This window comes from Gigantopelta aegis, chromosome 9 (assembly GCF_016097555.1).
Source record: "Gigantopelta aegis isolate Gae_Host chromosome 9, Gae_host_genome, whole genome shotgun sequence".
Taxonomy (NCBI): Eukaryota; Metazoa; Mollusca; class Gastropoda; order Neomphalida; family Peltospiridae; genus Gigantopelta; species Gigantopelta aegis.
The window spans coordinates 56,657,389-56,683,297 of NC_054707.1; the positions used below are offsets into that span (position 1 = coordinate 56,657,389).

General features: G+C 35.4%; 1 protein-coding gene across 2 annotated transcripts in view; it reads right to left on the reverse strand.

The window, feature by feature from the left end:
• Positions 1–25,909, reverse strand: part of LOC121381165 (sorting nexin lst-4-like) — an 82,989-nt gene that overhangs the window by 30,700 nt on the left and 26,380 nt on the right. For both annotated transcript variants that reach the window (XM_041510340.1, XM_041510339.1), the window contains exons 2-6: positions 16,963–17,049; positions 9,802–9,876; positions 9,374–9,601; positions 6,483–6,595; positions 5,936–6,026 (exon numbers count right to left, since the gene is read on the reverse strand). In XM_041510340.1, coding sequence (XP_041366274.1) covers positions 5,936–6,026; positions 6,483–6,595; positions 9,374–9,601; positions 9,802–9,876; positions 16,963–17,049 — 594 coding nt within the window. The remainder of the gene's footprint in view (positions 1–5,935; positions 6,027–6,482; positions 6,596–9,373; positions 9,602–9,801; positions 9,877–16,962; positions 17,050–25,909) is intronic.

A 25,909-nucleotide genomic window follows, 5' to 3' on the forward strand; every position in this document is an offset into this window, starting at 1 on the left:
TACTCATGTAAGTAACAGTACACTGTACTCATGTAAATAATACTCATAACAGTACACTGTCATAACTCATGTAAATAATAACACTGTCATACTCATGTAAATAAGTACACTGTCATACTCATGTACACTGTCATACTCATGTAAATAAATAGTACACTGTCAGACTCATGTAAGTACAACAGTACACTGCCAGACTCATGTAAATAACAGTACACTGTCATACTCATGTAAATAGTAGTACTGTCAGACTCATGTAAATAGTACAGTATACATGTAATAGTACACTGTCATACTCATGTAAATAATAGTACACTGTCAGACTCATGTAGACTCATGTACACATAACAGTACACTGTCATACTCATGTAAATAATAGTACACTGTCAGACTCATGTAAACAACAGTACACTGTCATACTCATGTAAATAACAGTACACTGTCAGACTCATGTAAATAACAGTACACTGTCAGACTCATGTAAACAACAGTACACTGTCAGACTCATGTAAAGAACAGTACAGTCATACTCATGTAAATAATAGTACTGTCAGACTCATGTAAATAACAGTACACTGTCATACTCATGTAAATAATAGTACACTGTCAGACTCATGTAAATAACAGTACACTGTCATACTCATGTAAATAATTGAACACTGTCATACTCATGTAAATAACAGTACACTGTCAGACTCATGTAAATAATTAAACAGTCATACTCATGTAAATAACAGTACACTGTTAGCCTCATGTAAATAACAGTACACTGTCAGACTCATGTAAGTAACAGTACACTGTCAGACTCATGTAAACAACAGTACACTGTCAGACTCATGTAAATAACAGTACACTGTCAGACTCATGTAAACAACAGTACACTGTCAGACTCATGTAAACAACAGTACACTGTCAGACTCATGTAAATAACAGTACACTGTCAGACTCATGTACGTAACACTACTTTGTTAGACTCATGTAACAGTACACTGTCATACTCTTGTAAATAATAGTACACTGTTAGCCTCATGTAAATAACAGTACACCAGGGCTTCTAGATTATGGTAGCCCCACTCCCATGGCTTGTGATATTCAATGTTGGATTAGTAAATAACTACTATTGCCATGCCCAACAGCTACTGAAAAAAAAGTTGTCAAATGCTGTATTTAAGTCTTATTTTGTAAATATGAATATACTTCCCCCAACGAAACCCCCCATTCTTAGTGTTTTTAATTGCTATCTCCCTCTTTAGGTAATATATGTGATTATTACTTTATTGTATAAGTAAAGTAGGGCTATTGAATTTTTAATCATGGCTAGTAAATGTTTTAAATTACTGATCCCATGGCTAGTAAAAATTCTAGAAGCCCTGAGTACACTGTCATACTCATGTAAATAACAGTACACGGTCAGACTCATGTAAGTAACAGTACACTGTCAGGCTCATGTAAATAATAGTACACTGTCATACTCATGTAAGTAACAGTACACTGTCAGGCTCATGTAAATAATAGTACACTGTCATACTCATGTAAATAACAGTACACTGTCAGGCTCATGTAAGTAACAGTACACTGTCATACTCATGTAAATAATAGTACACTGTCATACTCATGTAAATAACAGTACACTGTCAGGCTCATGTAAATAATAGTACACTGTCAGACTCATGTAAACAACAGTACACTGTCAGACTCATGTAAACAACAGTACACGGTCAGACTCATGTAAATAATAGTACAGTCATACTCATGTAAGTAACAGTACACTGTTAGCCTCATGTAAATAACAGTACACTGTCATACTCATGTAAGTAACAGTACACTGGCATACTCATGTAAGTAATAGTACACTGTCATACTCATGTAAGTAACAGTACACTGTCATACTCATGTAAATAACAGTACACTGTTAGCCTCATGTAAATAATAGTACTGTTATACTCATGTAAGTAACAGTACACTGTCATACTCATGTAAATAACAGTACACTGTCATACTCATGTAAATAACAGTACACTGTCAGACTCATGTAAATAATAGTACACTGTCAGACTCATGTAAACAACAGTACACTGCCAGACTCATGTAAATAACAGTACACTGTCATACTCATGTAAATAATAGTACCGTCAGACTCATGTAAATAACAGTACACTGTCATACTCATGTAAATAATAGTACACTGTCAGACTCATGTAAATAACAGTACACTGTCATACTCATGTAAATAATAGTACACTGTCAGACTCATGTAAACAACAGTACACTGTCATACTCATGTAAATAACAGTACACTGTCAGACTCATGTAAATAATAGTACACTGTCAGACTCATGTAAACAACAGTACACTGTCAGACTCATGTAAAGAACAGTACAGTCATACTCATGTAAATAATAGTACTGTCAGACTCATGTAAATAACAGTACACTGTCATACTCATGTAAATAATAGTACACTGTCAGACTCATGTAAATAACAGTACACTGTCATACTCATGTAAATAATTGAACACTGTCATACTCATGTAAATAACAGTACACTGTCAGACTCATGTAAATAATTAAACAGTCATACTCATGTAAATAACAGTACACTGTTAGCCTCATGTAAATAACAGTACACTGTCAGACTCATGTAAACAACAGTACACTGTCAGACTCATGTAAACAACAGTACACTGTCAGACTCATGTAAATAACAGTACACTGTCATACTCATGTAAATAATAGTACTGTCAGACTCATGTAAACAACAGTACACTGCCAGACTCATGTAAATAACAGTACACTGTCATACTCATGTAAATAATAGTACTGTCAGACTCATGTAAATAACAGTACACTGTCATACTCATAACTCATGTCATGTAAGTAACAGTACACTGTCATACTCATGGAAATAATAGTACTGTCAGACTCATGTAAATAACAGTACACTGTCATACTCATGTAAATAATAGTACACTGTCAGACTCATGTAAATAACAGTACACTGTCATACTCATGTAAATAATAGTACACTGTCAGACTCATGTAAACAACAGTACACTGTCATACTCATGTAAATAACAGTACACTGTCAGACTCATGTAAATAATAGTACACTGTCAGACTCATGTAAACAACAGTACACTGTCAGACTCATGTAAAGAACAGTACAGTCATACTCATGTAAATAATAGTACTGTCAGACTCATGTAAATAACAGTACACTGTCATACTCATGTAAATAATAGTACACTGTCAGACTCATGTAAATAACAGTACACTGTCATACTCATGTAAATAATAGTACACTGTCAGACTCATGTAAACAACAGTACACTGTCATACTCATGTAAATAACAGTACACTGTCAGACTCATGTAAATAACATTACACTGTTTGACTCCTGTAATAAAACAAAAAACCTGCACACTGTACATCTGGACCCATATTCACAAAACATCGTAAGCCAAGTTTTACACGTAAACGTAAATCTACGACTGAAGAGCTATTCACGAAACAACGAAAACGTAAGTTACGTGTAAAGTTGGACGTAAATATAAGAGTGCCTCCAGTTACAACTAACGCTGCACGTAAGTCGTGTACATATAATAAATCAAACATGATCGCCGTTATTTACTATTATTTACGGAAACTGGCAGCATTTCCAATAACTGAAGCAGTTTGCGATGGCGATATTTTTGTTTGTGATGGAACGGATATTTTTGACTCGGCCAATTTCTCCTGAGTTATCTTTTCCTTTTTAAGAAATGTCCTCAAGTGCGTACCAAAACGTGGATCCTCACCAATACCAAAATGCCATGGTTCGCCGTTCGCGATGTTATTGTTAGCAGACGACAAACGAAATGGTGTTATGCACATTTGTTATTTACCCGGTAGCCATCGTTTCTAATGTTTTATATTATTATTTCTCCAGTGAGAGTGTTAAATCGTAGATTTACGTCCAACTAAGTTACGTTTACATTTACGACCGTCTTTGAGAATAAGGTGCTTCTTGCATGTAAACGTAAATCTACGGCAGACGTAAGTGCTAGTCGTAGACGTAAATTTACACCTTTTTGTGAATATGGGTCCAGACCTGTAAATAACAAAACAGTACACTGTCAGAGTTCATTAATTAACAAATTAGAAAACGAGTACGCCGAAGGACTGCCATAATTAACCTTGGGGCAGGATGTAGCCCAGTGGTACAGTGCTTGCTCAATGCGTGGTCGGTGTGGGATCGATCCCAGTCGGTGGGCCCATCAGGCTATTTCTCGTTCCAGGCAGTGCACCATGACTGGTATATCAAAGGCCATTTTATGTACTACCCTGTCTGTAGGATGGTGCATATAAAAGATCCCTTGCTGCTAATCAAAAAGAGTAGCCCATTAAGTGGCGACAGCAGGTTTCCTCTCTCAATATCTGTGTGATCCGTAACCATATGCCTGACGCCATATAACCATAAATAAAATGTGTTGAGTGCATCGTTAAATAAAATATTTCTTTCTTTAATTAACCGTGTACCCTACCAGAGTGCTGTAATTAATATAGTACACCAACTGATTCCTCTATTTAACAACATAGTACACTGTCAGAATCGTGTATATGCACTTAACACAGAACACTGTGAGAATCAAGTACATTGTACATATACAAAACACAGTACACTGTCAGAATCGTGAACATTTACTTAACAGTTCACTGAAAATTGTGTACATGTACTTAACACAGTAAACTGTGAGAATGGTGTATATGTATTTAACACAGTACACTAGTACATTATCCCAGTGGTTTTACCGTATCCCAGTGGTTTTACCTTATCCCAGTGGTTTGAAGTCATTTGTTATTTTATTACTAAATGGTAACAACTGTGCATGTGGAAAGAAAGAAAGAAATGTTTTATTTAACGACGCACTCAACACATTTTATTTACGGTTATATGGCATCAGACATATGGTTAAGGACCACACAGATTTTTGAGAGGAAACCCGCTGTTGCCACTACATGGGCTACTCTTCCGATTAGCAGCAAGGGATCTTTTATTTGCGCTTCCCACAGGCAGGATAGCACAAACCATGGCCTTTGTTGAACCAATTATGGATCACTGGTCGGTGCAAGTGGTATACACCTACCCATTGAGCCTTGCGGAGCACTCACTCAGGGTTTGGAGTCGGTATCTGGATTAAAAATCCCATGCCTCGACTGGGATCCGAACCCAATACCTACCAGCCTGTAGACCGATGGCCTACCACGACGCCACCGAGGCCGGTTGTGCATGTGGAATGCTGTCACTTACATATCTGCAAACTGAAGTGATGCTCTGGCTTAAGGGTGTATACCACCAAATCAAATCCCATAGTAACATATGTGGCTAAAACTCCTACCTGCAACATATCAATCGACATAAACACCACAGATATAAATACTACCACTGCTTATTTCAGAGATAACACGTAGCATCTATGACTACCCTAGTTCTGCACAAAATTTTAGTATTTTGTTTTAGAGGTACCCCACACATTTTTCAAGCACAAGGCTACTTGACACAGTGGTACCAGATGAAATAAAATTGCACTTTTTTTTTTTAAACAACAAACACAATTACATTTATCACCAATGTCAGGACTTGCGGTATTAACTGCTCTATCAAAAGTTGGGCGCACCTTGAACTTTGATCTAGCCGGAAGTTATTTGGTTTAGTAGTACCTATAGGGCGGATAGCTAAAAATGTGGTTACCAAACAACTTTACTCCCTGGCAGTCATGTGGTTCTTTTAATGTTGTAGTATATTTTACAGAATTTCTTCTGATATAGAAAATACATTAAAATGTATGAAAAAGAAAATGGTGGTGTGCAACCATAAGATCTATTTTAAAGTTATGTATAATGTATATGTTTGATCTGAATATATTTCTCATATAATTAGAAATAAAGAATTTACTCACAATAATTTTGATAAGGTCACTTTCTGGAACTTCCACCTGCACTTGGGTCATCAGATAGGCCTCCCCACCAGTCTTGGCAAAGTGTGAAAATCTGTGCAAATAATTTTATATTTAAAGAGCAATACATCGCGATACTATTTAAAAAAAATATATAATTAATTTTAAAATGCATCCTAAATTGTGAAACAAGTTACTTAAAATACATTCTGAAGTGTGAGATACATCATGTCATGTACACTTAAATTTGTAAAAAGTCAATTAATCAACATGTGAAATGGTAAAATGTCATTTAATACACATTTTACATCATAAAATGTTATATTTTAAATTGTGTTAATTTTTATGTAACAAACATGTTATTTGAGAAAAGTTGCAAGTTAACTGAATCCTTTGATCATATTATGGTAATGTGTTTATGTTGAGTATCCCACAATTCTGTTTTACTTGCTTTTGCAACAATTTTTAAATTAGTTCCTCGCAGCTGTATCTGACATTTACACAGCTTGTATCCTTAGATCTGTATTTAAGATATAAATATTAAACGCACCTGTTAAAACTACTTTTGACTGTGCCATACTTGGACATTTCCAACGTTGGAGAAATTTGTTTTCCTTCTCTCCTCGGTACAGACAAACCAAACGTCCCAGATCCATGAAGGTCCTAAAAAAACAATTAATTTTTAATAGTATTGAAATACATTTTTCTTAATACATAGTTTAGTTATTTGCTAATGCAGCTACACTAATCAGTATTTAATTTACTAATAATTTTGTTAAGGTCACTTTCTATAAGGTCCCCCTGCACTTGGGTCATCAGATGATTTATGTCACTAAGTTCATTTTTCAGTCATTAATCAAAATGGTGGGGAGGGGGCATGTAATTCAGTGGTAGAGATCTTACCTGAGGTGCGCTGGATCACAGGATCAATGCCCCTTGGTGTACCCATCAGATTTCACTGTCCTAACCAGAACCCCATGACTGGTATATCAGAGACTGTGATATGTGCTGTCCTATCTGAACAAGTGTATGTAAATGATTCCTTGTTGAAATTTCATAGAAGTAGCCAATACAACAAGATCAATCAATAAAGTATTTACATGCTCCTATACCACGAAGGTTTCGAGCATGTCTATCCCAGGTTCGGCCACCGGATGCCAGCAGTCCAACCTGGGACAGAACAATTACTGGGGCAATTTTGATATTTAAACAAACAGGGGAAAAGGACTAATACAACAAGAGACAATACTCTTTCATTACTTAAACAAAGTGTTGCAGTAACTTTATGTTAGAAACCAAACAGGTGATGTTTAAAATGTCCTTTCCTTTCCAGTCAAACACTGCCAGAAAGACATTTTTAGGTATGGCGCTATGAAATTGAATATTTACAATGTGTGTGCTGAATGCAACTGCAGTTAAAAGTGGGTATGGGGGCCTCCCCCAGAAAGAAAATGGGTTAGGTTTAGGGTTAGGGTTAAGAAAATCATACAGTAATGATAAAGAGTCATTAATTTTGTCAAAAAGTCAACTTAAAAAAATTAAATCTGCAAAAAAAATTGGATATAGCACCATACCCATTTTACCCTCTGGCAGAAACGCTGTGACATGTGGTAATCACCAGGATCTATGGCTGAAATGACTACCTATAGCATGTTCTGAAGAGTGAGTTGGCCATGCCATTTGTTACCTGTTAAAGCTTGTCATCAATGTGGAAGAGCATTGTCATCCACGAAGAAGAAAGGACGACACCAGGACCTGCATTTCATGTCTTTAACAGACACCTGTCATCGTTCCTCTGAGCATGAAATGGAAATTGATTTTACCAGCCCAGATGATCCCTACCCAGACCAAGTGATACTGATCCACCAGCTAGCATAACCGTCATATACATGTATGTTCATCAATGTAGGCATTGTTGGATTGTTCACAACCATTTTCCACACACTAGCCTATCAGTAAGGTCTAGGCAATACCTGGATTCATCTGTGAAGAGGACAGGTCGGAGAGGTCCCCAATCTTGTCATGTCCGCTGCATAAACATTATGTGTGATCCCTAGCACATTGTGAGGCCTATAACTCACATGGTTTATTATTTCACCTGGTTCATTCCAGGCTAAAGACATATGAATCCATTTAACATGGTTCAATATTTCAACCAGCCTCAGTGGTGTAGAGATTAAGTTATCAAACTTATGGCTGAAAGGTATTGGGTTCGCATCCCAATACCCACTCCCTCCAAGAGCAAGTTTAATGACTCAATGGGTAGGTGTAAGGCCACTACACCAACTTTTCTCTCACTAACCACTAACAATAACCACTGACAGTTCAGATAACTGAGGTGTGTACCCAATACAGCGTGCTTTAACCTTACTTGGATATAAGCACAAAAATAAGTATAAACAAATAAATAAATATTTCACCAGTTTTATTCCAGTCTAGTCATACCCCATTACCTCATATGGTTCATTATCTCACCTGGTTCATCTCACCAAGCTCACATCTTACTTGACTTGTTATTTAAACTGATAAATTATCTCAAATAGCTTGTTATCTCTTTTTCTCTCATCCTCAGGTACATGTATATGGGACAGAACTATCCCATGAAAGAAAGCTACATGTATGTAAGAAATTTCTATCTTACATGGAATATCACACGCTTGTGTTTAACATGACGTCGTTGGTAATATATGACATCATATTAATGTGAAATGGTGACATGAGGTCATTAGACAAGATTTTAAATTAATATTTTGTCATTAAAAACTACATTTTAAAAGATATCTAGTTAATCTGTAGTGTTAACTTTTATTTAGCACATGAAACAAACATGGCAAATATGACAGTGTAGTTTATTTATGATAAAATGGTCAAATAAAAAAGTTACTTGTTCAGCCATATTTGTTCGTGTAAAACAATGGTTTATTTATCGAATGAATGAAAGAAAAAGACTCCATGCAGGTAATGTGGAATAGAAAAAGTACCCCCTTAGTGGTGAAAATTTTGTCCATGGGACTCAGCAAGCCTCGTCTCAGGTTGAAATTTCTACCACCTCAGGTGTACTTTTTCTATCTCACATGACCACATATGATGGAGTCTATTAATCTCACCTGGTTTGTTCCGGTTGTACTGTTACCGACTCGTTATCTCACCTGGTTTGTTCCGGTTGTACTGTTACTGACTCGGTATCTCACCTGGTTTGTTCCGGTTGTACTGTTACCGACTTGTTATCTCACCTGGTTTGTTTCGGTTATACTGTTACCGACTTGTAATCTCACCTGGTTTGTTCCGGTTGTACTGTTACCGACTTGTTATCTCACCTGGTTTGTTCTGGTTGTAGTTACAAACTCATTATCTCACCTGGTTTGTTTCAATTATACTGTTACTAACTCGTTATCTCACTTGGTTTGTTCCGGTTGTACTGTTACTGACTCGTTATCTCACCTGGTTTGTTCCGGTTGTACTGTTACTGGACTGATCATCATCGTCATCGTCCCACTCATCATCCCAGTCATCAAAACTCTGCTGTGTCGTCACCTGATTCCCAGTATCCCCTCCGTTCTGTTGAGTATATCCATTCAGGGCTTTGATGGATGTCGGCCGAGTCGATGGCACGGTGGCGGGAATAGGAGGTGGAGGGGGAGGGAACTGTGGTTCAGGTATTGAGATGATCTGGAAAAACGTTCAAGTTAATTTTGAAACAGAGATATCATCTGAAATCTGGAACTATGTTACAATGTATTGGTGCACAAGTTATGCATTATTTTTAATACAAAAAATGCTCATATTTCCAGAAATTGTCTCTAAAAAAGGTAACTGTTCTTACACTGTTTGTATATATGTTTGCATTAAAAAATAGTAATTTTTCTTACCTCAACATATGACTCCGGCACCAGCCCCTGTTGTCCTTGCTGGTTACGAGCTTCCCACCAGCCATCTCCAATATCCTACAACAAACAACACATCCTCATAAAGTGTGACTCCAATGTTCTACAACAAACAACACATCCTCATAAAGTGTGATCAACTCCAATATCCTATAACAAACAACACATCCTGGTAAACTGTAAGTCTAATACCTTAGAACAAACAACACATCCTCATAAAATGTGACTCAAACATCTGACAACAAATAACACATCCTGGTAAACTGTGACTCCAATATCCTACAACAAATAACACATCCTGGTAAACCGTGACTCCAATATCCTACAACAAATAACACATCCTGGTAAACTGTGACTCCAATATCCTACAACAAATAACACATCCTGGTAAACTGTGACTCCAATATCCTACAACAAATAACACATCCTGGTAAACTGTGACTCCAATATCCTAAAAATAAGAGCACATCCTGGTAAACTGTAAGTCAAATATCCTAGAACAAACAACACATCCTCATAAAGTGTGACTCAAATATCCTACAACAAACAACACATCCTGGTAAACTGTGACTCAAATATCCTACAACAAATAACACATCCTGGTAAACTGTGACTCAAATATCCTACAGCGGCAGGATGTAGCCCAGTGGTAAAGCACTCGCTTGATGCGCGGTCGGTTTGGGATCGATCCCATTCAGTGGGTCCATTGGGCTATTTCTCGCTCCAACCAGTGCTCCACGACTGGTACATCAAAGGCTGTGGTATTTGTTATCCTGTCTATGGGATAGTGCATATAAAATATAATTTGCTGCTAATCTAAAAGAGTAGCACATGAAGCGGGATTACTCCCTCAATATCTGTGTGGTCCTTAACCATGTCCGATGCCATATAACCATAAATAAAATGTGTTGAGTGCGTCGTTAAATAAACCATTTCCTTCCTTCCTTCCAATATCCTACACAACACATCCTGGTAAACTGTGACTACATGTAATATCCTACAACAAACAACACATCCTGGTAAACTGTGACTACATGTAATATCCTACAACAAACAACACATCCTGGTAAACTGTGAACAATATCCTACAACAATTAACTCCAATATCCTACAACAAATAAGACATCCTGGTAAACTGTGACACATGCTAATTGTTTACTGTTTGCAATAAAGTCATTGATGAATTTTTTTAAATGTCTATATTTTCACGTGTTCATTGCAGTTTTATTTTGAGCAGTAAAAGACATTTGGATGAAGCAAGTTTACCATTTATTTAGACAAGTAAAATATTGGCGTACAAGTAGATTTCTATATGTATGTTTCTGGTGAATTAGTGAACACTGTGGACAGTGACATAAGAAATATTCTGCATCTTTATTAGGATGTCCACATGCAAGCATGTAATGAGTTATTTAAAAAAATACAGCATACATTTATGACTACAGATTACGGTTATCCATTCTCAGTTAATAGTACGGTATCTGTTGATTTTATTATCATAATAAACATATGGAGGGAGAGTTTCTGTTACATTTATTGTATAATTGAACCTGTTTAATAACACAAACTTCCTACAGTTAAGAGATTCATTATTCCATAATTTTACTGATAAAGGGAAGAAGGAATTTATGCTTACCCGGTAGTGCATGTACACCTCACACCAAATGCAAAATTTATTCTGACTGCTACATCTACATGTTCATGCATGCAGTGAAAGATATATAACCCTATGAACCCATACTTGATATTGCTCATTACCAGTGTGTCCTTCAATTTACTTATAAATAATTAAATTTCTATTACATTCATTACAAACTAGCATCATCCTATTGGTTCAGATGCAGCAATGGGACTTTGTTAATTTCTCGATGAATGTAAAAATTACGTCATCAGGGAACGTCGTATCTGATGACGTCATTTTATATGGGCAAGTTGTCTTATTGAGCGTTGTTTATGGACCAAAAATAATTCAAAATAAAGCATGAAGTTTTAGTGTTATTATTAGCAAGCATGATTCAAGTTTACTTATAAGCATTGTCTGTTATTTCTTTTACATTCATCTGGATATAAACCAAAAAAATCATCTGCAAACAGCTTCGCAGATTCACATAATTTGCAGATGATATTTTTTTTCATACCCCAATGAACGTAAAATAAATATCAGACAATCCTTTTGTACCATTAGTATATGCATTCGCATACTGATGATACACATCCGGGAACATTAATTCTGTCAGTATGTTGTCACAATTTGCTTTGCAACTGACAGAGATCGCAAGTATTATGTATATTTAGTGCAGTGTTACTAATCAAATTTTTCAAAACACAATATTCCCTATGCATGTGTACATAATATTCTTGTTTGACAAATGAACTTGCAAGATAACAAATTTATTAAACAAAATCACATATTATATCATATTATGTGCATTCTACATGCCAACAAATATATATATATATATATATATATATATATATATATATATATATATATATAGGGGTTTCCCCAGAGCCTTTAGGCGTAGCGGCCCGACACGCCTTGGTCCGTAACGTAAGCGCTTTGACGGCGTGGAAGCGCCTTAAATCAATTACCACTACGGCTTGATTTGAAGTACTTTAGAAAAACAATTATCACAAGTACGAGCGTGGCAGTCGACTACCTCTTGCAAACAACTTGTGTACCAGTATACCAAGCACACCTAATCACTATGACAGGTAAAACACTTCCTAACTACTTAACAGAACAGAACAGAACAGAACAGAACAGAACTTTATTACACTCAGGCCGTTATGCAATGGCGTAAGAGGAACATACATATTCTGATTTTGACAAGATGGTTAACAGGAGGATACAAATAATAGGAATACATTGCTTGGTACATATATGAATACAAATACAAATACATGACATTACATTACATTATAAAGATATGTGTATTAATAATATAAATACATGATATTACATTATAGAGATATGTGTATTAACCATATAGATGCATTCTGAAATGTAACAGAGTAGAGGTATAATGTAAAATATAATTATTCAGAAAATTTCAGTTACAACTGTGTACTTTATAATTATTGGTATTAATAAAATAAATAAATAATAATAATAATAAAAATTAAATTTTCATAAAATAACAATAAGACATAAAATAATGTAATACGCCTTAAAATATATCAAGTATAGTTGTATGTTGACCTTTAGTTTCATTAATTGGTTAATGTATGGTAATTTTGGTTGTTGTTGGGTATTGTTGTTATCGGCGTTTAAATACTTGAAAAATTATATTCATGAATTTGGCTAATTTTTTTAGTGTGCTTATTCTTTTACTGCTCATAAGTTCTCTAAATTTATATATATTTGGTCGTATATAATAATATGGACGTAAACATTCTTTCCGGGTATTAATGAAAAAACTACATACAAATAAATAATGAAATTATGAAAAACAATGGACCAGTCGTCTGCTCACAATCGGTGTTTGGTAATTTTACCACATCTAGTGGGACCGCTAATCCGTCAGGAAGGCGCTTATGCATAACAGGATTCCCGTGCTGAGCAATCAAGCTTCAAGGCCGATCAAAGAAGATGCCCACTGCCAGAATCAACTGTACTATTTAACTCAATAAACAATAGGTGAAGCACTTTTTAATAGTACAGTTAAGTTGGCAATCAGTAATTTCTATCCTAACACCCCCTTCCCAAACCACATACTTAAAACATTCAGGGCTCGCGCTGTCGGTAACCAATTAAGCCATCGGCTAATTAAAAATTATTTTGACCAAAAAATGGCTAATAAAATTTGTAAGTGGCTAAAATTTTGGCTGAGCCATTTTCTATCTTCTGATGTGAACAAACGGTTACATAATCTATTCGACACTTCAAACATAATAATACCAAATATTTAATTAGCATAATAGCGATCTCGTGACCGGTAACGAGAAACGGTGTTATCCAGAATACAGCGTATGCCTTATGATGTTTGCTAATTTTAACATGATGGGGAGACCGGGATACAGTGGATCAAGGGGCACAGTGAATCTGTCTATTTTTAGGTTAATTGATACTTTGTAATAACAAGATGATGTCATCAGTTTATACCTCTAGGCAATCCCCAACTGAATTAGTGCATGATTCAAGACCAGATTTCACTGCAGAACAATTACAAGGTAAAGTATGTTTTTCACTACCTAAAGTAAAATTTGCATGCTCTATTGTTTTTGTCATTTAGTATAGATCATCCACTAATAAGTAACCAAGCACTTGTTTGTAATTAGAGGGCTGTTTCATGCAGTTAATAACCATGTGCTCTGTCTGCTGCAGGCAGCCATTTTTAAAACAATGCCACAAGAGGGCATTAAGTGCATTTGGGGTACAGTGAATCGGGGTACAGTGGCTCATTTTGACAAGTGATTCACTGTGCCCCGGAAAATTTTCAAAACTTTATAGGGCAGGTCCAAAACTGTATTGAAGCTACTGATGAGGCAATCTTTCAAGTGAAGTTCTTGAGACGTGAGAAACCAAAGTCATTCACATTTATTTTTCCAAATGTAGAAGACATATCAGATGTTTTGTTCGAAGATGTTGTAGGGAAGTTGCCTGCTCCCAAACAACAAGGTGGCACAGCTCGTGTCGCACGCCATATGGTATTTCCAGTGGACCTCACCTCTTACTCAGATGTGCTGCGCTAGGTTAACACCAGTTAACATCTTCAACCAGGAGATTCATTGACCTGTTTTGAATATTGCCCGACCCACAGATGCAGATTAGTTTAAAATGTTTTGCAAGACATGCACATACTATGTTACCTTTGTACTTGTTTACTGTTTATAACCTTGAACACTAGGTTTAACTGTAACAGGTTTTTTAGGACTATTTTAAATTCAGTTATTATAATTTTATTTCCTTTTGCCTACACTTAGAAGGCATAGGCAACTATTGCCACAAGTGTCTAATTTTGCTATCTTTGTTATCAACAATATCTTTTTAAGCAGTTATTTTGGTATTTGTCAAAAAAAATTTTTTTTAAGAATAAATACAATGTTTATGAACATTAAATTGGAATATGGAGTCTTTTTTAACATTTGATTTACTGTCAACTGACACCGATGTGTCAAGAGACATCGTTGCGGACATTAAACAATACAATTACACAGAAGTAAATCTTGATGTAAATTTGTAGAAAAACAATAGTTCTGAGGAAAGGCCTAATATATATATATATATATATTAATATAGTATCCTTGACCACATTAATTTTAACCACTTTTGACTGCTATAATTTTTCTACATTTGCATACCTGGCAGATTGACAAATATGACTTAATGGAGTGTGCACACCATGTCTATGATCCATAGGTCGCATTTGTGCATGTGTCATCACTGCGTTTTAAAGGTTACAGACAAAGGTTACACAATTGTGTATGTGCATGTCCATCTAGCTCACTATCTGTAGTGAATGCAGTCAATTGCTTTCAACATTTTGTGAGAGTCCCAAAATGAAATCTAAGGTCCTAAAACTACTTAACAGATCGAGTTGCAGAAAACAAAACAAGTTGTGAACGAGTTGCAAAATTAGTCTTGGTTTTAATCTTTATTGTATACTCACAAATCAATGAATTTGCTCTTTATATCACTGAAAGCATTGGTAATCTTCACAAAGTCAGGTATACTGTTTCATATTGACCAAGAGACTTGATAAATCATAACACTCTTTAGCTTTTGGGGTCGTTCAATAGCAACAACAAAAAGTAATGCTAAGACCACTCCACTAAAATTATTAAACCCCACTTTTTCTGTTATAATTTTACCAATATTACTGGATTTTTCTTTGTATTGGTAATAAATTATAATCTATGAAAACAATTACCTGTGAAAGAACAAACTAGCATGTGTGGCTGCATTTTACTTTATAAATAAAAATGAGACAAACATCCCTTCAATCCCCCATAAAGTTTTGTAATGTATTCCAAGATACCCATGTCCGTCACCCACCCCCACCCCCACCCCCCACCCCCACCCCATCCCGAGTATGTTACATTATCAATGTATGTCCACTTTTAGGGTTTTTAATATTTAATTTATTTGCAAAATTTCAAGAGAGACAATTAATTGTTTTCATATACAATGCCATGTATTTCGGTAAATTTTCGGCAAGCTTGAATGACACTTGGTGTTCAATGCATTATTTACAAATTGATCAATTCAGTGATTAATCTTCTGTTATTCCGTAATCAGAACACTTTGCCAGTTTAAGAAAATTAGATGGAAATGTCAAAATATTATTTATGCTGATGGGATTGAGAAGTTGTAGTATTTTAAGAAGTTTGAATTAATTTACATCATATCAAATACATGTAGATCCAAGCACTCAACTGCACAACTGGGTTGTGGTAATTGCAGATCCGTGGCCTGTAACAAACTATTCTGATTGTCTCAACTTCATTAATTTCTGGAAATGGCCAAACTCATATCTAAATAGTACAAGTGCAGCAAACAAAAAAGCTGCAATAAACATGTTCTGACAGATAAAAACTATTTTTAGCACTGGAAATCTGATGTTCACTGCAGTGTTTGTAAAGCAATCTAGACTTCTCTATTAACATGAAACGTATCAGTTTGCCACAACTACTGGTTCCAATTAGAGAACAAACCACTTGGATACTTGTAAACATGAATAAACTATCCACGAAAAAGATATTTTTGAAACACTATATTTTAAAAAGTTGTTGCACATTGTGAGATTAATCAACAGACACTGCTATAAAGAATATCTTATATTGCATGCCACTAACTGGAAAAAAGGAAGAAAAAAAAAGGAAGCTTTTCTACATCTACCTGTACATACATGTGTATACAACTCAACAGTTTATACCAATGTGACTTGAAAATAACAGGGTTCTAACTGACAATTTGGTCAAAGTTGAAATATGTATATCAAGAGTTTCAGACATGTATGGTTCTATCATTTTACTACATTATAGTGAGTGAATGAGTCTGGCATTCACTCCCTATTGTATTATCAGAATTACAAAGTTCTAAGTGTACAGTGGATGAGAGAAAATTCAAACACAATTATATGAAAAGACCAATATGACAGTTAGAACTATGTTATCCTAAAGTGGTGAATCTCTATGACCTACCTGGCGCAGTATAAACAAGGCATCGCCTGAGTGGAAGGACAATTCGCCATTCACTTTGTCCCCATCGAAATCATACAAGGCTGTAGCCTGCAAACAGAAACGCAATACTTTAATTATTATGTTTATACAGTACGTACATGTACCATGCAACCTTCACAAATCGAAAATCCAACCGTACCAAATACATTGATGTTGAGAGGTTTCTGCAAAAAAAACAATTTGCGTATGGCATTCAGAAAATGCAGTCAGTTAATATAATGACTGTTAAAACACATATTACAAGTACAGACAAACCACTTTTACTAGCCACCTAACATAGTACTAAAAAATGTTCTCCAAGAGGTGAATGCTATAACTTATACAAATCAGTCTGTACAGTTATTCATTGATTTGAGTGTACAGTTATTAAAGTAGGCCCACGCACACACACAGATGGCTGCATGTATAACTGAGGTGTCTATTTGAGCATGTATGACTGTACATGTACAGATGAACACATATATATACACACACACACACACACACATCTATTAAACAGTGTATCTAACCTGATTAGTTACAGCTGCTGGATGTATCTGGTACATATATGTATATAATTATATACTACATGTATATGGATCTGGTACCTAATATATAATATACTGGGACAGATGAGATCCACTTTTATCCTTTATGAAGCTGGTGGATACAGCTGGTATGTTGACAGATTGAAAAGTAAATATTAAACTTCCAATCTAAATATAATTACATAGCTACAATGTCTCACCAATGCTTGGCAAAACAGTTTGCTTTGAATGTAGATTTATAAGTAATGAATCATAAACATGAACCAGAAAATGTAAACTGTGAAATATAATCTACATAGAAGTGACTAATCTAGACAAAGATCACCTTATGCAATATTCATTGATTATTTAATATACACTGCATGTACATGTAGCCATGTATATTACTGGATGTGCATCACACTTTCATATTTGATGGGCCATTATAACAGAGTCATTTAATAATATATGCCATGATTACCAGTATATATTTATCCCAATTTATTTTCAATTTAAATCATGTTGATTTTGTTGATGAATGAAAACATGATCTGTAGTTATTATTATTATGATAATCATAACAAAACTGATTTTTAAAAATAAAAAATAAAATAAACATATGCAAGAACAGCTAGTATCCTTTGTCTTCTTCTTTTTTTAAATTCAAATTTCAGTTTTTTTGCATTAATCTAATCAGCAGATGATTAAAAGATAATTTAGATTTAGACAGTCAGACTGTGAATGCAACATCATAATTATAGCAAAATAAATACACATAAACTGTTCCCACAATTTTTGCTTGTATCAGACACATGAGGGCCATTCAATCATCTAAATAAAATAAAAAAACAATTTGATGTATTAATGTTATTAGTTTTGGAGGTGGGGGTGGGGTTGGGGGTGACATTACAGGTAATTTTTAAATTACATTATGCAGTTCACATACCTTTGTGCCATCTTGTCCGATATAAAACACCACATGCTGCTCATGTATGGCTAATGGAAAATATAGTGCTACCAAATAACCAATGATTAATTCAACATAGTGCTCTAAAGTGGAATCAAAGAAAGAAGTGTTTTATTTAACGACGCACTCAACACATTTTATTTACGGTTATATGGCGTCAGACATATGGTTAAGGACCACACAGATTTTGAGAGGAAACCCGCTGTCGCCACTACATGGGCTACTCTTCCGATTAGCAGCAAGGGATCTTTTATTTGCGCTTCCCACAGGCAGGATAGCACAAACCATGGCCTTTGTTGAACCAGTTATGGATCACTGGTCGGTGCAAGTGGTTTACACCTACCCATTGAGCCTTGCGGAGCACTCACTCAGGGTTTGGAGTCGGTATCTGGATTAAAAATCCCATGCCTCGACTGGGATCCGAACCTAGTACCTACCAGCCTGTAGACCGATGGCCTGCCACGACGCCACCGAGGCCGGTCAAAGTGGAATCAATAAACAAAACTCTTAACCTTTAGTTACGTAATGATGTGTAGTATACAAACTCACCTGTGATCCTTATTCAAATACACACAACCATGTTTTGTGCATAAGGCTTCTGAGTTGGTTTTTTGTTTGTATGTTTGTTTTGTTTTGTTTTGTTGGGATTTAAAAAAACAAAACATTTTTATTGTTTGTGGGCTCTAGCTGTTTTGGGTGGGGTTTTTTCTATTGTTTTGTTTGGTGGTTTTGTTGGGAAATAGAACTAAAATTTTCAAAATCACTTTAAAGCAGACAGGAGAAGCTAGTAACTGGTGTGAAACCAATATGTATAATATGAAGGGTCTACGGGACCTATAATGTCACACTTTTCGTATTTTGAGATAATTGAATTTTAAAGTTTAGAAACTTGCGCTAATGCAATCAGGAAATATTTATACCAAAGCAAGTGTGTTTTACCAACAACCTTCAGTGGCCTACAAGAATTATAGGTTTTGATTTTATTGTGTTATTAATTGTGACCTTGACATACACGACGAGTCGGTTTGGAAATCACAGGTTATTCCATTGTATTTCACGTTTTTGATAATATGATGTCTTGTTCACTAGGACTCCACATTACCTTCCTTTCGTTATTACTACTTTTTATTTATTGACCAAATCTGCATTGATTATTTATTGACCAAATTTGCCATAATATAAGAGTATAATAATTAACTGACAAAAAGTAAGGTGTATAACTAGTTATTAGTTCGCCCTAGTGACCTACTTTAATGCAAGGTCACCGAAATATATACTGACACACAATGAAAACATAAAAACAACTTTTCATTGCAAATAACGACAAACTATTAATGAATTGATGGATAATGTAATAAGACATTAATGACTGGTATTCATGAGATACATTCACATGGAAACATGACCAGTTATCATCAGTAATCGAGTTGCATTCGTAATCGAAAAGTTCATCCCTCCATATCAACGTCACTATCTGGTGTGTCTACCATTGGTCCTTGAGCATGCGTGAAGACGATGAGGAAAGGATTGGCACAAACATCTCAAATAAGCCACAGGAATGTTCCTCCACTCCTCCTGCAATGCCTGTGCAAGCTCAGCGACGTTACGCGGTGGTGGCTGGCGGTGACGTACACGACGTCCTAACTCATCCCAAATGTGTTCAATTGGGTTCAAATCCGTTGAAACGGCGGGCCAGTTCATAATGGTGATACCGGCTTGTTGCAGCAATGCCTGGGTAATTCTTGCAGTATGTGGACGGGCATTGGCTTGTTGAAACAGAAGGGGACCTCCTGGTCTTCGGTGACGGCGCACAAGTGGCTGGAGAACTGGTCTTAGAATAACGTCAACATAACACTGGGCTGTAAAGGCATCGTGGACAATGATGATATCACTCCTGAAATCACAGATGATTGCCCCCCATACCATCAGACAACCGCCGCCAAACCGATCACGTTCCCTCACACATCCGTCAGCGTACCGTTCATGGAGTCTCCTGTACATACGTGCTCTTCCATTGGCAAAGGAGGCAGAGAAACGGGACTCATCTGAGAAAACAATGCTCCGGTAAAAGGCTGGTGGATGATTACCATTCTGGAGAGTAAACTGTAGTCACGCAGCACGATTTCGTGGTGTCATGATGTTATCATTGTACGGGCATCTGCATCCGAGTCCAGCTGTTCTGAGTCGACGGATGACCGTCATCGGATGGATATGCCTTTCATGATGTCCTATAGGTGGTGTCGTCGAATCTGTCGATCTTGGTGTGGGGTCGTAACGGGATGTTGACTAGGTCGAGGTCGATCACGAACACTCCCGGTCTGTTGATGACGTTCAACAAATCATCCAATAGTTGATGGACTCTGACGGTCCTAGCAACTTGGCTTTGTGAAGTCCCCCCTTGAACCATGCCCAACGCACACTCCCTTTGTTCTTCTCCGAGTCATGGCATTCTTAATGTGACGAGGAATATGACACCATTATGTGACTTTTATGTGTCCACATACTGGCATTTCACGTGCATTGCATGCAGCATGACTGAGCATGTAGTGAACGCATTTCACACCATTTTGTGTGTTTCTGCTATTGTATGTGTAACAAGAACAAAACCAGGATTAAAACCCAGACAAAAGTACTAATCAATGGCTTCCTCTCATAAATTGTTATTTTTAGTCCAATAAATATATTTTTCATTGATCACAACAAAATATTGAAAAATATCTGTTTTGCGTTTTCATTGTGTGTCAGTATACATACATGTAGCTTGTGAGGTGTTTCCTATTAATGCTTAATCCTTATACAGAATGAGCTAGGAACTGCAGCTAGACATCAAAAGTGGACATAGGATTCTTCCCTTGGAGGGGGGGGGGGAGAGAGAAAAAACAGAAGAAAAAAAAATTGTACATATCTTACACAACGGAATAAATAATATCTATATAAAAAAAAAAAAGGAATAAAAGTTATGAATTTTAACTCCCATATATGTATAAAAAGTATGAGTATTCAGTACTGTGTTCTAAAAATTAACAAAAGATGACACCATTGAAGCATTCGACAGCTTGAGTTAGCACGTTTAGACAAAACAATAACATCCTTGTTAATTGGATAACCTTTGACCTCTAATGGCTCTTGGTATAGCTAGTCCGCTCAACCCCACTTGTAACAAAAAAGGTGGAAACATTTTTTTTTTAAATTTTAAAGTCCTTTATATAATTATTGGATACACTACATTGAACAGCCACCAATAAATACATTTATAGATTATTTCAGTATATTTTATGCTATTGCAAGCAGTTTGTATTATTTATTATATAACATTTAGTGAAATATCTTAAAATATCAGTGAAGTAAAAGTGCTATCAGTCACTCAGTGATGATAACACATTTTAGAGTGAAAATTTCACTCTAAAATGTGTTACCGTCACTGTAGAAAGTGTTATCTTCACTGGCACTTTAAAAATAAATGTAAATTGGCAAAAGTTATATAATAAATAGAAAATTTCATGTTTTTTGTGAAATATGATTTATATCTCATCTCGTGAAGTTTGCAATAATATCACACTCATTGCGCAAGCTCGACTTGTAAGATATGATTGCAAACTTCACTCGATGAGATATCATATTTCACAAATAATTATCAATTACTGACCATCATTGAGGGCAATATCATGTTTTATGGACCAAAGAAATTGATATTGATTCAAAGACACATTTAGCTAGCCTTTCACAATTAAACAATCATGTCACAATTGAGTATCTGAAGTTATGTAATACCACAGAGGATGTAAGAATACCTATATCACATTTATATGTCACAAATCAGTATATTTGTGGTGATGTGATGGGGCAGAGGATGGAAGAATTCCAATCACAATATCATGTTTTATTGACCGAAGAAATTGATATTGATTCAAAGACACATTTAGCTAGCCTATCACAATTAAACAATCATGTCACAATTGAGTATCTGAAGTTATGTAATACCACAGAGGATGTAAGAATACCAATCTGTCAACCCTCCCGGATTCCGCGGGAGTCTCCCGGTATTTGATCAAATCTCCTGACCTCTGCGTGGGAGACAATTTCTCCTTTTAAATGACATTTTTGTAAGCATAACAAAAAAATTGATCCCGTTTTGCCAAAATAACATAAGGGAAGTAACTCATTCTCATTCGGAAAATGTCGACTACTTTTGGTTTCCGAGAATGTAACAGGCCAAATTGTCCCAACTGTTTAACCTTTGCCGAAGTAAGACTTGTGGGATATTTATATTGTTAAAAAAGCACACAGAGTTTATAAAATGACATGTTATTATAATGTTTGTTGTCATCGTAATGTCTACGAAGCGTGATGCCGCTAATTCAATAGGCTGTGTATTGCCATTCAGTGTTGCCATATATATAACTATTCAATTTAGTTCTAATAACGCCTCTGAATTGTAAAATGTCTTCCCACTAGATTACATAATGGAACTATGATGAATCTGAAGTGCCAGACTCTGGCTTAGAATACCTATATCACATTTTTATCTCACAAATCAGTATATTTGTGGTGATGTGATAGGGCAGAGGATGGAAGAATTCCAATCACAATTATGTATGTGATAATTCGGTATTTGTGGTGATGTCTTACTTATACATGTACTGCTAAAGATGGAAGAATAGTGTATCACAATTTTTTTACATACCCATTGGTGAGAACATCATGCATTATTTTTGGTAACACATGGGTTGTTTACACACATACCTGTGTTAACAATTTCAAGATATACGACTGGCTGCTCCTAGGTGATGACCAGGTCACTATAGTGCCATGCATCCAATGAAAAACAACACAGTGGAAATAGATTACACTGTGACTTATAGTTAACCTGACAATCATGTGTCTGGGATGTGCAACGGCTAAAAATAACTTTTAGTAAAAAAAGATGTTAAAATTTGCTTACCTGGTTTTTGAGCATATGTAAGTAATAGAATAATACATTCGTGTCCAATAGACACCATTTATCTCACAACTCGTTGTTTAAAAATTTATATTAAACTCGCTTTCCCTCATTAGATACATTTTAAAACAACTTGTCTGATAAATGGTATCTAACAGCCACTCATGTATTAATCTCTGTATACATATCACAATTCAGTATTTGTGGTGATGTGATATTACAATGTACATATATAGCAGTGCTAAAGATGGAAGATTACCTGAATCACAATTATACATATCACAATTCTGTTTTTATGGTGATATGATAGTGTTTATGATGGAAGAATTAATACCGGTATCACAATTACATGTCACAGATCAGTGACAACTTATGAAGCATTAAGTGCCCAGTCTGGTTTTGAATAAAATTATGTATACCTGTGTAATTATACACATGTAGATGATAAACTGTTATTTGTACTGTGCATGAATGCTGGTGACCAATTACAGTATTCATAATATTTCCTCATATAGTGTACTGCTAGCATACTGTTTAATTAAAATAAGGTACATGTATATAATAACAACAGTATAACATTATTAATTAAAACAATCCATTTGTAAATTATATAACTGTTAATTAAAACAATGCACTACCACTATATACATGCATGTATGTAATCAATACATGATGTTGTATAATGTTGATTACTATCACATTGTATTCATGTTATTGTATGTACACATGATGATTGGTATTATTGTTAACTGGAACAATACATGTTGAATAATATATGTAGAAACCTAGTTTATTATTAAATATTTAATTAAACAATAAAATAAACAACACATTTAGACTACATAGCAGGGGTAAAAACTAATGCTTGCCCCCTGCTCTTGGTGAATGAAAATCCTTGAAGACAAGTACAGTTTAAATGAAACTACGAGTATAGTCCACCATGCAGGTAAGTGGATGTTTTCTAATGTTGGGGGGGGGGGGGGGGGGGGGGGGGTTGTTTCCACTTAATTTTACAATTTTTAGGGTTGGTAGATCCATAATGATAAAGACAGTATTTTTGTTTCGTTATAAAGCTACGGCTCGTCTTCTCAGGATGTGCTACAAATGATAATGTTGTATATCTGTCAGTCACTTGGTTACAACCAGTAAAGGAGAAGGGGGTGAAGGGGAAGAAGAGGGGGACCTTTTTACATGTAGGTGTAGTCTCCCAAGCCAATAAGGCCTGTCATGGGCAGAACTCTCTGGCAAAGTTAAAGGTTGTGCCCACAACAGGCATGCTTATTAAACAGTTTTTTGATGGAAGAACACCCAAAAATTTCTCATAACCCATACCAAGCCAACAAGATATTATTTATTAATTTTTACTCATGCATAGCTGATGGTGACAACATTAAAACAACATACATCCATGATACAATATAGCTACACTAAAACATTTAATTCACTTGGGGATGTGCATCACACAAAAATTCACAATATGTGGAGGCGACACAAAGGAATGTTTTCAAACAACACAAACTGTTTTATAAAATGGCATACTGGATGTAACAGGTAAAGAGTGACAATTGAAATATAGTGGTGAAGAAAAAGAAATGAAGGACAAAGAAAACTCCCACCTGTAGATTGAGTTCACCCTCCTCGGCTATTATAGTCTTTGTATGCATAAAAGAACAAAAAACATAGTTATTACATATATCTTCAAGTTTTGTTCTGACTGCAGTTTGTATTCACCAGATGTTTGTTTTTGGTCCAGCTGCAATGAATGGTTTCCAGTGTAGTTATACATGGACAAAAGTTGTTTATACAAAAATGTATATTAAAAAAAAGTATATTTTTTTTATTTAAAACACAATAATAATATATAATCAATCGCAGTCTTTGCCATGATGGAAATTAATCTGAGCTGAACATCTCTCCTGAAATGATACTAGGCAAGTAATATCATGTTTCATATAAAATGTAAATTATGAATATTAATTCAAGTGATCAATTTGCCACTCTCCTAAAACTGTCCAGGCAAGTGTGGAAGGCAATGGAATTAAGTGATCACTCACTCACATTTTCTGGCAAAGACTTGAGTTGAAGTACAAAAGATAGGTATGTCAGTGTTAGTGATAATAATAATATCTAATCATAATTACAGCACCATCCATTTGCTATTAAGATTAGATTTTCTATGTCAAGTGGCCACATATTAAGTACATACATATCTGGCCGGAATCATGACAGCAATTAGCATTAAGTTTAAAGATTTCAATCTCTTAACATATTTGTATTTCTGTGCATGGTTATGCCTATAAACTGTTGTGTGGCATAGGTATTCCTAAACACCAAAACCATTTACATAATTATATATAATAAAAGTGTACTCTTTCATATATTATGTAACCTTAGTATTACCATTTGGGGTAGCCGATTGGGGGTACCAGTGTTCTAAGATGGACCCCAGATTCATAGTTTAAAAAACAAAAACAAAAACAAAACCTTTTGTAGGAA